The sequence below is a fragment of the Marmota flaviventris genome, chromosome 8 (genome assembly GCF_047511675.1).
Source record: "Marmota flaviventris isolate mMarFla1 chromosome 8, mMarFla1.hap1, whole genome shotgun sequence".
Lineage (NCBI taxonomy): Eukaryota > Metazoa > Chordata > Mammalia > Rodentia > Sciuridae > Marmota > Marmota flaviventris.
In genome coordinates, this window is record NC_092505.1 from 46760935 (window position 1) to 46774559 (window position 13625).

A 13625-nucleotide genomic window follows, 5' to 3' on the forward strand; every position below is an offset into this window, starting at 1 on the left:
CATGTGTTCAGCTGTTTCTTCAAAGTAATACCATATCCAGTGATTCCTTGGTTTTGTATTTTCCTCTCTGGAAGAGAATTGGTGCTATGAACCATGGCAGGGAATAGTGAAGGAGACACTGAGGAATGTAATGCATTTAATAAATGTCATATTAAGTTAGAGATTTCTGCAAGACATCTGGGTGGCAGTGATTAGCAGATAGTGGTTGCGTACTTTTGGGTCTGGAGCTTGGGGGGAAAAACAGAAGTGGTGATAGAGAATTGGATGCATTTCTGTGATGGTTGAAGCCCTTAAAAAGGCTATATAAAGTGACAAGAGAAGCCAGTCAAACTCTAGAGAAATTATTCATGAGGTGAATGGAAGATAAAGTCTGGAGAAGAGACTGAGAAAAAAAATGTCACTGCCATAAAACCATTGTTGTGGTGGACAGCCAATAGCGTGTGGGTGACTGAAAAAGACAATCAGCAAGCAGACACCTTTCTGTCTTCTACTCCTGATGCCTGTTATGCTGTTTTTTTTTTTTTTTAAATTTATATCTTTGCATAATTGAATGACACCTTTGATCATACAAGTTCTGCCATCATGGGAACAAAGTCAAGGGTTTCATTTGCTGCACACTCCTGTTGCTGTACAGTAGGGCTGATCTTGCCTTCATGCTCTATGTTCTAAGTCAGCTGCAAGCACCCACTTAGGTATCTTGGCCCCACTATACCAGTTCTCTTTTTGTTGAAGTACCTACCTTGAAATTGTAGAAATGATCTTTTTTGGTAATTTAAATAAGTCTACAAAGGTTAAAAGTTACATTAATTATAATCAGTTCTAGCAATTTTACTTTTTTTGTTATCTGTAAGCAGAAAGAATACTGCTGAATTGAAAGGAGGGAGAGGAAACTAATAATCTCACATTTTACTAGTGTAAGGCAGTGTGGTAGGTGACATATGTAATCATACATAATACTCATCAAAATTCTGTAACATAGATGCCACCTTTTAATAGATTAGGAATGGGAGACTCAGAAAGGTAAATGATTATTGTTAACATCTATTGAGCCCAGGGCCTGCATTCTAAATGCTTTATTTTACTCTGTCTCTCAATATCTTTTGTGAAGTAGATTCTCTTTTTTCACCATTGTAGTTAAGGAAACTAAGGTACAGTGTAGTTGAGCAATTTGTCAGAGGCCACAGGGCTAGGAGCCAAGCTTCAACCCATGTGTTAAGAATCCACACTTCTGCATTATCTTCCATAATTTAATCAAAGTCATCCAGCTGCAGATGGGAGTCTGGGATTTCAGGCAGGTCTGTGTGGTCTCTGAGCTCATACTATCTAGGACTTATATACAGGCTGGTTCAGTCTTTACTTATAGAGTTCCAGCACTTGGAAGACAGGCAATCTTTGAATAACAAATAAAACTTTGGGCTGGACTGAGACCTAGGAAAGCCTGTAGAGGGCCCTGGGAAATCAGAAGGGTGTCTAATAAACTGAGATTGGAAGAAACAGAAAACCCAATGTTTATATTTCAGAAATGCAGAGGAAACGGGACAGGATTTCTTTCCTGCTCTCTGCATGTCTTCTTTTTCTCTTTCCTCCTCCTTTCGGCATGGCAGGATATCCTTAATTCAGGATCCAGAATTCACAGTTCTCTCATTCAACAATCCTGTGGGGTAAATTGATGTGCAATAAATGTTTGTTGAATAAAGCCAGGTTTCCTAACCAGCCTGAAAAAACAAACCATGGTTGGTGAGTGATCTGCTGAATTTCAAATAGCCAGTTTGTCACAGAACTTCTGAAACACAGTATGTATATAAATGGGAGACTGCCTGTTTATTCACACAGGGACTTCCAAACATGTTAGCAGGAAGGACAGAGGGAAGTGATCCTGTTGGTGTTGTTTTTATTGTTAGATTTATTTAAAGAAATGGGTTTTAATATACAGAAAGCCTTCCTCACTTTCATATTACTGGATTAATTCTCTTCCTCATTGTTGTAGTTGGATATTTGAAAGTTCATGTTAGAGAGATACTAGCGAAAACAAAGTCAACTTCCCCTCTTCCCTGAGCATCAGGAGAACGCTTTATTGGGTGTTTTGTATATTACATTTGTGGCAATTGCTGAAATACTCTCAACTGCCATTTAGCAGAGTGAGAGACATTCTGGATATTAATTTTTAAAGAACTGATTGTTCTCATACCCATTGTGATCATTAAAATGGGTGTGTTGCCTTCACTTGTCATTTTGGGTATGAAATTAATCCAAACTGGTCAGATATTGTTTGTAGATTGCTCTCAGAAACTAGGAAAATCTTTGATTTTTTTTTCTGACAAAGTTCCATCAGGAAAGAACATTTCTAAAAAGCATCATTCCAAGTCTTTTCATTGGCATAGCATGTCTTATTGGGAAGTTAGTCCAAGGTCTGTGTAATAGACTTTATTTTTTAAATGCTTGCTTCAATTTGGTTTGACAATTTGGCTAGATTGATTCGTTCTCTCTCCTTTCCCTATAGTCTCTATAGAATAGAGTGATTCTCAATTTTTGGCATGAAGTTATTGTGCATCATATTCTCTTTTAAAGCTATACACTCATAACTCTACATATACATATATGCATGACGTTATTTTATATACTTTTAGATCCTCTGAGGACCAAGATTCATCACTTAAATAAAATTCAATTCAAGCAAATGTCTCTGAAGCCTTGGGTCTGAATCATACCAAATGAATTACCTACTGTCTATTTTGATAGAACTTAATTTATATCTCATCTTTGTTCTGGTAGCAATTGTCTTTCTCTTCTGCACTAGGTAGTGAGCTCTTTTTCCTTTTCTTTCCCCTAAATAGCAGTCACACAGCACAAAACTGAGCCAATATATATTGCACTTTGGAATTGATTGAATAATTTAATGAATTAGGCTGAACTGTAAAATTCCATGAGGGAAAGTGCCACTCCTGTTTTTACTGACTGTTATACACCCAGTTCCTAATAGTGCCTGGCACAGAGAAAGGACTTTGTCAATATTTATAAACATTGGATGACTTAGCTCTGTTTATTGGAAAAGACTGGTTTATAGAACTCTTCTGACACTTCATGGCAAAATATAATGTATTTTATACCAACTTAATCTTGGATACAAAAACTTCAGTAGCTATTCCTGACTCTTCAGATCTTATATCTTAATTAAACTCTTTGTATTCTTATTCCCACTTCCCCTATCCACCCTGTAACCCACCACCCATGTCTTATCTTCCACATGCTTACTACCACTTACCTACTCCACATGTCTTGGAGCTTTGCTTCTTCCAGACACATTTTTGATGGTGCAACACAAATGTATTGAGCTCCATGTGCCAGACATTGGGCAAGTTGCAGACCATGGAGAATAGTGCTCCTTCACGTCCTCCTGGCCCCTATAGCAGTTAGTTTTCTACAGGAGGAGGCATTCTCTATAAAAACAAAACATCATAATAAAATAACTTTAAGTATTAACAAGGAGGGAAATAATACTAGGAGAGTTGCAGGAGAGTTATTCACACTTTTCTCTATGTCTGGAGGGTTTTTCTTTCCCATCTTCCAGTAGCTATTAATATACTACTTATCCTTTAAGAACCAGCCTAAGTCTTCCCTCTCCATTATGTTTTTTTTTTTTTTTCAGTGTTTTAAATTTGGTCTTCAGGTACTCCCTGCCTCTTTGTGCTTTCCATTGTCTTATGAATACCGGTAAGTTATGAATCTCTGTGAGTTAGGAGACATGTTTTTAACATTTTTTTTGTGCATTCTTTGTGTGTTGTGGTTTCTTGAATGGAAACACTTACTTCACTGTGACATTCCCTTGATCACAGCCTTCCTCTCCCCATACGCTTCATTTCCGTCCAAGGATCTCAGAGTCATTTCCTGTGCTCTTCTTTACCTGTATGTTGTGGTTTGTTATTACAGCAAATGTTATGTGGTTGAAAAGTTGCTCTTCTATTGCACTTCTCTCTTTTGGGTGCAGAATGAGGAACTGATGGGTCAATTAGGAGGACTTTATCTTCTAGTTAGCTAAGTATTTGCTTCATTGAAGAAATTCACTTGCCATTAATTCATTTCTTGCTTTTGGAAATATGGAAGTATGTTTTGTATTCTTTGAATATCCAACTCTTTGTTCATGTCCATTTTCTTCTGATTTCTGAAATCATTATAAAATTTGCAGAATTTTGTTTTTCAGGATTTATTTCTATGTTCAAAAACATCTGTGTGTCTTAGGAGTATGTGCTAGAAATGGAGCTACTTGTAAGAAAAAGAATTCACCAGACACTACAGGCTGAAGTTCATTTGCATTTATAATTTAATAATGTCTTGACATCCCCCCCACCACACATACACACATTTATTCATTTATATTCTTAAATTTCTGTAGATGTTATAGCTTTAAAACAGCTATAAAATGTTCCTTTCACCACCTCCTTGTACAATGCTGTTGAGGGTCTCGTGTGGTAGTGTGTGCCTGTAATTCTAACACGTCGGGAGGCTGAGGCAGGAGGATTGCAAGTTGGAGGCCAGCATCACCAACTTTGCAAGATACTGTCTTAAAAAAGAGAAAGGAAGGAAGGAAGTTGGTTGGTTGATCGATTTTAAAAAGGGATTGAAGATGTATCTCAGTGGCAGGTTGCTCTTGAGTTTGGTCCCCAGTACTCCACCAACAAAATGCTATTGACAAGTTCATATATAATGCTTGACTTTTTATCCTGAAAAAGTCTGCTTTTTTAGTTTATCACTAATTGCAGGAACCAGCCTGATTAAAGTGATAGAGCCAATCAAACTATTAACACTGGGGCTGACCCCAGGCATAGAATAAGTGCAGGGCCACTGTATGAAGTGAGGACACAAGTATCAGGTGGGATTAAAAGCAATGGCTTTGAAACAGATAAATTTGAGTTTACAACTGAAACAAATAGATCCAATTTTCACACTACCTACTGCTATGACACTGACTGTCATAACTTATAGACTCCATTTCCTCATCCATAAAGTAGGGATAAGGACACTGCTAACTTTTTTTGAAAAAGAATTAGATAATACAGTGCATGTTAAATGCGTGTTTCAGTATATTCTTTATAGCATCAACTCACTGCTGGGGAGAGTTGCTCATTCTTAGTTAAGAAACCAGTGAAAGACCTTTTTCAGCTGTGTGGAACTAGGTTTCAGCTCTGTACTGTGCTATCTCTGAGATCTCTTTATCTGTCTGTCTCATTTTTTCCTCTCTGTGAAACTGGAGCATATTCAGTCTGATGTGTCTACTTCACAGGAATTTAAGAACAGCTAAGCTAACAAATGAGAGAGAAAAATATCTTTGAACTGTTTAAATGAAAGGTGCCACAAAAATCCAGTAGCGTTTAAACCCAATCTGACATAAACTCGTTATCAGAGTGTGGTTCTTTGTGGCTTTATACTTTGTGTGTAACCTCAGGGTACTAAAATCTTCTGCTGACGTGACAAGTGTCCAGGAGCAGTGCTTAGTCAAACAGGAGAAGCTGCAGTGTGAAAAGTTAACCTGAACAGACAGCATCAGCCTCCTCTTGATGACCTTCTCCATGAAGCAAAAGTTCAGGGCTGTCCTTAAAAGACACATTTCCTGTAGCACAGAATTGCAAAATGTGCCTCTTAGGGAAATTGCCATATTTCAAAATACATGCTCCAGGAATTGAAGAAAGAAAACCTCAAGCATACAAGAATCAAATATGTGAGGCCAGGAAACTGAGCACACACACCAGTAACAGATTGTCAGCATGTAAAGATCTAAAGTTCCTTAGAGATTACCTAATCGTTTTTACCATTCATGAATCATTGATGCTTAAAAGAAAAATAAAGTTTTTTGAAAAGTAAATATTCATCATGTATTTCTGCCACAGAGGATATATGGATGTTTTTCAATTATATATATATATATATATATATATATATATATATATATATATATATATATATATAAAATATATTTTTCAATTATATATATATAATATTGCAGTTGCTCAAGTTTTCTTAGTCATTTTTTAAAGATTATATATATATATATACCTGGAGGCATGAACTTGAGCTTTCTCATTCCCTTTATTTCAAATAATGGGAATTACACATGTGTTGTCATATATATATATCGAGATGGAGAGATAGAAAGCAGGACTTGAGTTAGTATAATCTCAACATTTAACTATCAACTCATATGAAAATATGAGTTAGGAGCAGAAATAAACTCTTAGATAAGGCTGATGAAAAAAGCTTTGGTTTTTGGATTCAGGAGTCTATGATGGTCAATTGTGAAAATTGGATAAAAGAGTAGCAATGACTGATGTAGCAATTCTACAGGGTTACCAAGAATGCCAAAATCAGACATCTTAAATTGGAGCCTAGTTTATCAGATAACAATGGCTTGATTCCTGAGTTAATATAATCACTGAAAAACTATAGAACATTATACTTGTTCTCTTAAGCAGGACTTGCAGTCGCTCAAGTTTTCTTAGTCATTTTTTAAAAACCTTAACCCTGCTTCACTATAAACATGAGACTATGAGAATTTGAATGGTGGGTTCTGAGATAGGAAGCCTATGCTTTTGAAATCATATCTCAGTTTAGTATTTTCATTTCTCTTTTGCAGAAATGTTAAGGACATTTATTCCACATGTTCTCTGCAGAAACATCATCCAGATACTTGACTAAAACAGTTTTGTAAAAAGTGCTGCATAGATATTTGAATGCTCTGTGCAAATTTAGATATGAGAGCATTTGTGTTCATTTGTTTTCTATGCATGTATCTAACGAGTTACATCTTTTCTTCTTCTAGGGTTGTTATAAAATACAGAATTTTATTAATGTATTACCTGGAGGCATGAACTTGAGCTTTCTCATTCCCTTTATTTCAAATAATGGGAATTACACATGTGTTGTCACGTATCCAGAAAATGGGCGTACCTTCCATCTCACCAGGTCTCTGACTGTAAAGGTGGTAGGTAAGCATGACTTGTGTTGAGTACACATGACAAATGCAATAATCATATTTTGGTTATTAATTATTTATTACATTTAACAAATAAAAGACTTCTTTTGTTCACTACTGCAGTTCTGTGTGTATTGTAAGTAATCCAATAATTGTTGGTTGACTGAATATGTGAGTGAATGAAGTAAAACACATGGGAATGAAAGTGTACTAGATAGATTGGTGTTTAAATTATATCACCTCTACTTTATAGCGACATGACTTGGTTTTGGTGAAGATTTCAGTCTCCTAATCTATACTCTAGGACTACCTAGCTCTCCAAATAACTGAGAATATTAGAAATAGCATATATATGTGCAGTTCCAGGCAAGCAGTGGCGACTTACTGAATGGTATTAATTTTATCATCAAAAAAGTATTTTACTTGAATTAAGTAAACTATGTCTTTCTATGTATTGAAATTTCTGTTGTTATTGGTTGCCGTAGGTATTAGCTAGCAGTGTTCAACCATTATTTTGCACTGAGAGAATAGTTGGTAAGAAATAGGGGGAAAAAATGGATGATCCTAGACAGAGTCAAGACTCCTATCAAACCCAGAGATCAAGATAACTAGTATCATGTGGCTTTTGGGGTTAAGCCCTAAATACCACCATCTCTGCTGTGCTCAAAATGATGGCGTATTAGAGGGAAACACTGAGTCCCAGTAACTGGAAGTGACCTGTTTTGATACTCCATTAAGTGGAACAAGTAATTCTAAATGCAGGTCAGTGCTCAGGGATTTGTCTGTTAGTCTGACACCAGATTCACTGTAAATTAGAAAAAAAAAAAAGGTTTTAACAAAGTGCAAGTAAAATTCAAATGAAATAATTTTTTAATCACTTCTTCTTTGTTTACTTTTGAAATAATTCTGAGGTTGGGATTAATTCAGGACAAAAAGGAAGACTAAATTTACAGTCCAGCATGAGAGGATTTTAGAAGTTAAATGAATTAATTATCTAAGCATATATTCATCTCAGCAGTTGTTTCTAATACATGTACTTCAATGTGTCAGTTTTTAGAAAGTTGGGAACAGGTGTATTTAGTCATCCTGATTTATAGATATAAAATTTGACCTAGAGGGGTGAAGTGGTTCTGAACATTGAAGCAACACAAATTCATTTTTTAAAACTGCAAAACATTGAATATTTATTATATATCACTAGGAGATTACTTAATTTATATTTTTAAATTTATTCCTCAAACTGAAACTCTGAGGTAAGTTTTATTTATCCTTAGTTAAGGAAAACTTGCTTTCAAAGATTAATAAAAATTTGTCTTCATAGAGCTAGAATGTGACATGGCCAGGATGTGGCCACTGAATCTTTGACCCTTAAAACCACCTCCAAGGTAGTTTTCTTTCAACTTATGAATATAGATTATTATAAAAAGTAGTACTCCCAACATTTATGTACTCTCAACATTTATCTGATATCTCATTATTACTTAGACATATGGGCTATCATTAATTTTTTTAAAAATTTCTGCTGATCTCTGCATTCATATTATATTTATATTTAACTAGGTCCTATGTTAGACACTGAGCATTTTGAGGAGAAATATTTAGATAATAACCATAACTAATAATCATGGATTACAAATTGAAAATATATACTACTATCATGACATATTTTTTATCTAAAATTAATTTGGCATTTCAAAAAGAAAAGGAAATATATAGAGAAGAAATCATAAAGATGTAAAAGCAGTTAATTGTAATGTAGTATGGAAACGTATCTCATGTAAGCCTCAGAAGTCAAGAACACTGTTTAAACCTTGTATCCTGAAATACGGAGGAAACTCAATATGTGTATTTGTTTCTTTGTAAAGGAAAACCTGTTTCTATTGGCAACACTTCTGTGACCAAACATGTGAGTTTTCCACACCAAGCAGTTCTCCAATTCTCTGTGGACACCATCTGTGCTTCCTACAATTTAATTCTGTTTGATACTAACTACTTGGAGCTAGGACAGACCCCACAGGTTAAGGTTCAGTCCCTCAGAACTGCCTCAGTCCCTCATCAGAAGCCAGTTTCGAGCAGTGTGTCCCCAAGTCCCCCATGCTAGAGTCCTACTTGCTTACACACTGAGGATTCCCACAATGTCCTCCTCTGGTTCCGTGATCTTATGTAATGGCTCACAGTGATCACTTTACTTATATTTACTAGTTTATTTAAAAGGATTCAAATGAACAGCAGGTAAAGACATATATAGGGCAAGATTTGAAGGATCCTGAGCGAAGGAGCTTCTGTCTCCATGGTATTGGAGTATACCATCTACTTTCCAACCTCACGTATGGATGTATTTACTAACTAGGAGGCTCTCCAAACCTCACTGCTTAGGGATTTTATGCAGGTTTCATTATATAGACATGATTGACTTAATCATTGGCCATCAGTGATTTATTCAATCTCCAGCCCTTGTCTTCTTCCTGCACGTTGGGAATTGGGGCTGAAAGTTTTAGCTTTTTAATCTTGGCTGGGAATATCTCTTGCTCTGAAGTTATCTAAAGACTTACACCATGAGTCATCACACTAACATTCAAAAATATATCTCACTCCAAATACACCAAGAGTCTTACAAGTTCTTGGGTCAGGTACTGGGGACTTACATCAAATAACTGGAGACAAAGACAAATGATGCTCATATTACCTATAAACACTAAAATATTACAAAGGTTTTAGGAATGCTGTATCAGGAATTGGTAACAGAGACCAAATACATATTACCTATTATGTTACACTTTGCTTGTTTTAAATGAAATGTAGTAATTGAGTTCATATTAGACCAAAACTATATGCCTTCTTAAGAATTGAAAAATTGTACCAGGAAAATTGGAAAGGCTTCACAGATTTTGGAATAAGGCTGCAGGATTTAATACTATCTCTCTTTTTTTTTTCTTTATTTTATTTTCCGTCCATCACAGGCTCTCCAACAGATGCACTACCCCCCCAGATCTATTCACCCAATGATCGTGTGGTCTATGAGAAAGAACCAGGTAATTATAGCTATGCCTCTAAAATTCACTGAGATTCTCTTAATTACAAAAAATAAAAGGAAACTTTAGTACAAGACAATAAGGACTACTATACATAAATACATGAATTTGAACTGAAATGTTGGCAGTTCTGGGGATCACCTACTTCACTGATCTCAAGGGCAGCTCGGGGAATCTTTGCTTCTCTCTCAGCATCTGCTCCCTTCTTCTGCTAGCAGTTTTCCGCTGCTGATTGGTGATTTTTGTGTGATGCAAACTTGACTTTGCACAAGGCTTTGACTTACTGAGGATGTAACAAGAACATAGGACATCCTTCAAGCTTCTGCTCCACTCTAAAAAGGGCAGAGGATGAAACTTGGATACAGGATCGTGGCTCTCATAGGTCTAAATCGATAGAGCTAATACACCTAGATTCAGAACACCACAGAATGTTTACTATGGCTCTCTTGCTCTCCTATTTTTATAATTTTTCATGCTGGAAAAAAAAAAAACTGCTGATAACTGTCTAAATAAGAAATAATTTATGTTCTTCTTACTCAACATTTCCCAAGTTAAGTGAATAGAAAACTATAGAAAAACTTTAACATTTTCTATATAGTATCATTTATAATAAATTCATTCTGTATGCAATATGAAAGAGAATGTGAATAAAATGTACTAAAGATAATACAGTCAATGATCAGCATGAATGGAGAACAGCAATATCAAAAAAAAAATTAAAATGAGTTTGCAAAAGTTGTTTGCCTTATTTAGAGATTACATTATGGGATCTGCCAACCTCAAATAAGCTGAATTTCCTAGAATTAGCTTTGGCTTTGTATAATAATATGAACATTCTTCCTACTGCCAGGGTAAATTCCTATTAATCACTAAAATATGTTTCATCTACTTATAATATCATGTTTACAAAAACAGTTCTGGATTTGATGTTCATTTTATCACTTTATTGATCTAGGAAACTGGAGGAGAAAGACATACGAACTATACATCAGAAAGGAGAATAGAATATGATCCCAAAGTTAGATCAACCTAAGTACAAATCAGGGTGATCAGATAACCTATCCTCTAAACCTGACACTTTCTGAGAGTGAAAATAGTCACTATTAATAACTCACCAGGAATCCAGGCATAAAAGAGTATTCTTCTTAGCAAGCTAAGATGGGAAATCCAGTTTAGGTCAAATTCTGGCCTAATACTTAAAATAATTTGACCTAGAAATGTCTTTTATCATTTATGTGTTAGGTAGTTTTCTGTTGCTGTGACATAATACCTAAAACAACAACTTTAAAGGAGGATTGGTTTATTTGGGCTAAGTTTCAGAGGTTTCAGTCCATGGAGAGCTGGCTCTCTTGTTTCCAGGCCTGTGGTAAAGTAGAACATCTTGGTGGTAAATGTGTGGTAAACCAAAGATGGCCAGAAAGCAAGGGGAGGGCAGGGGTCCCCATGTACCCTTCAAGGGCATGCCTCCAACTCCTAAAGGTTCTACCACCTCCCAAAAGTGCCTGCAGCTGGGGACTAAGCCTTTAGCATATGAGATTTGTGTTACATTTAAGATCCACACTATAACTGTCTCTAAGATTCAGTTTTTGCTTCTGTAAAACATGAGTATATCCTTAAGATTAAATAACCTTGATTGGTATAAATATTTAGCACAATTACTTGTGCAAAATTCCAGTGTGTAGATTGCTGTTGCTGTTACTGTTAACTACTCTTCTCTCTGTCTGGGGTTCTCCCTAATCTCATTTTTCCATCTCAGAAGGATACTTTGGAACTTCTATTTTTAAATTGCCTGTAAGTTTATTGAATGCACCCCAATATCTTGAGTGTTTCAAAATGAGGAATTTGTGGTCAATTCTCTTCATTTTCTCCATCTTCCTTGGACAACAACCAAAGATCTGGGGAGTCTTTTCTTGGTCACCCTTTGTTTATGAGAGAAATAACAGAAAAGAGGAGCAGTCCATAGAGATTTAAGACTAAAAAGATATTGCCAAAGCCTTTTTGAATAAACAATGTCACTTATAGAATATGTACATTGCATTAAATGTGGCCATTCTAGTAATTTTAAATAAAGCTGTTGACCTTCTTTTATTGATTTTTGTCTTCTATTTTATTATTATTTTTTGTAATGAAGTATGGCAGGTTGCATTAAGATAGTCCACTAGAGAATTAGACCAATGGAGTCATGTGAAAGTTGAAAATGATGTATTAACACAGATTAAGTTTATCTGCTGTTTTTTTTCTTTCTTTCTTTTTTCTTTTCTTTCTTTCTTTTTTTTTTTTAAGGAGAGGAGCTACTCATCCCCTGTAGAGTCTTTTTTACATTCATTAAGGACTCTCACAATGAGGTTTGGTGGACCATTGATGGGAAAAAACCTGATGACATCACTATTGACATAACCATTGATGAAAGGTATCATGGGGGCATGTAAGGGGTGATTAACCTTTGTCCATCAGTCAAAGGCACTTTGAATTATATTAGTTAATAAAAGTAAAAATTCTCATTTTTGCCTATAACTAACAAAATTTAGCAAAATTTTCATATATTTAATACTTACATCTCAAAGCAAGGATACTAGACTTGTCATTCATGGACCACATGTCACCCAAGAATTGACTTAGAATAACCTGAGGCTAGGCATCTTTATCATAGTTTGCCAGCATGTACCATACTGCTTCTTAAGCCCTACAGGATTCATGCATTTATGATGTCAATTGGAATTAGATGGAATGTACATTCTACATGAATGGACAGCTTACAAAATAAGATTGAATATACATGAAAGTAGTTGTTTTCTTTTTCTCAATCCTGTATGTGCCCATGTACTTATGCCTCAGATAATTTTGGGATAGCTCTTGTAGGGCCTTGAATATGCATACCCTGTCTTTCTCCCCCTCAAATGCTTCATAATTACTTTGAAAATATTGAATAAACAAATAAATGTTCATGAAGTTTTGTTTTAAAAGTGAATGGGTAACAATATAGCTCACTCATAAAATAACAACCTGGGTCACTTTACCCTTAAAATTACCTGATTTTTAAGGGAGATGGAAAAGAAAAAAGTATCGAAGACAGAAGACTTCTCTGTAAATAAAGTATACCATTGCCAAAGAGCAACTAGTTCACTGCAGCTAGCAATGAGATTAGCTGATCAACTATGTGGCAAAGTAGTTTCAAGACCTTAAGCTTTATCACTTATGTGCAAATAGACCTTAAGCCACTTGAATTTCTAGAATTCTAAATCTATGTTTTCTCCTAACAGTCAATTCAAATTTTGTGCAAAAATCATAAAATGTCTACTTCGCAGCAGGTACGGTAGGAGTAACAATGATAGAGCAATATTTTCAATACAATGTGATAAATGCAGTGACTGAGATACATTGGATGTTATGGGAGGATTTAATAGGAGAGTCAGTCAGTTTAAGGAGATTATGTAATGCTTCTCAGATGATACAGTACCAAAATCAATATTTGAAGGATGAATAGAAATTTTTCTAGTTAAAGAAATGAAAAGAATGTTCCTAGTAAAAGGAACATCCTGCTTAAAGGCCTGGAGTTTAGAGAAGCAGAGCATATTGAAAGGCACAAAAGGAGCTTTCTGAAATTGAGCTGTTTTTTTTTTTTTTTTTTT

General features: G+C 35.3%; 1 protein-coding gene across 2 annotated transcripts in view; it reads left to right on the forward strand.

Moving 5' to 3' along the window:
* Il1rap (interleukin 1 receptor accessory protein) overlaps positions 1-13625 on the forward strand; it is a 132973-nt gene that overhangs the window by 89506 nt on the left and 29842 nt on the right. For both annotated transcript variants that reach the window (XM_071615194.1, XM_071615195.1), the window contains exons 5-7: positions 6812-6977; positions 9925-9996; positions 12280-12406. In XM_071615194.1, coding sequence (XP_071471295.1) covers positions 6812-6977; positions 9925-9996; positions 12280-12406 — 365 coding nt within the window. The remainder of the gene's footprint in view (positions 1-6811; positions 6978-9924; positions 9997-12279; positions 12407-13625) is intronic.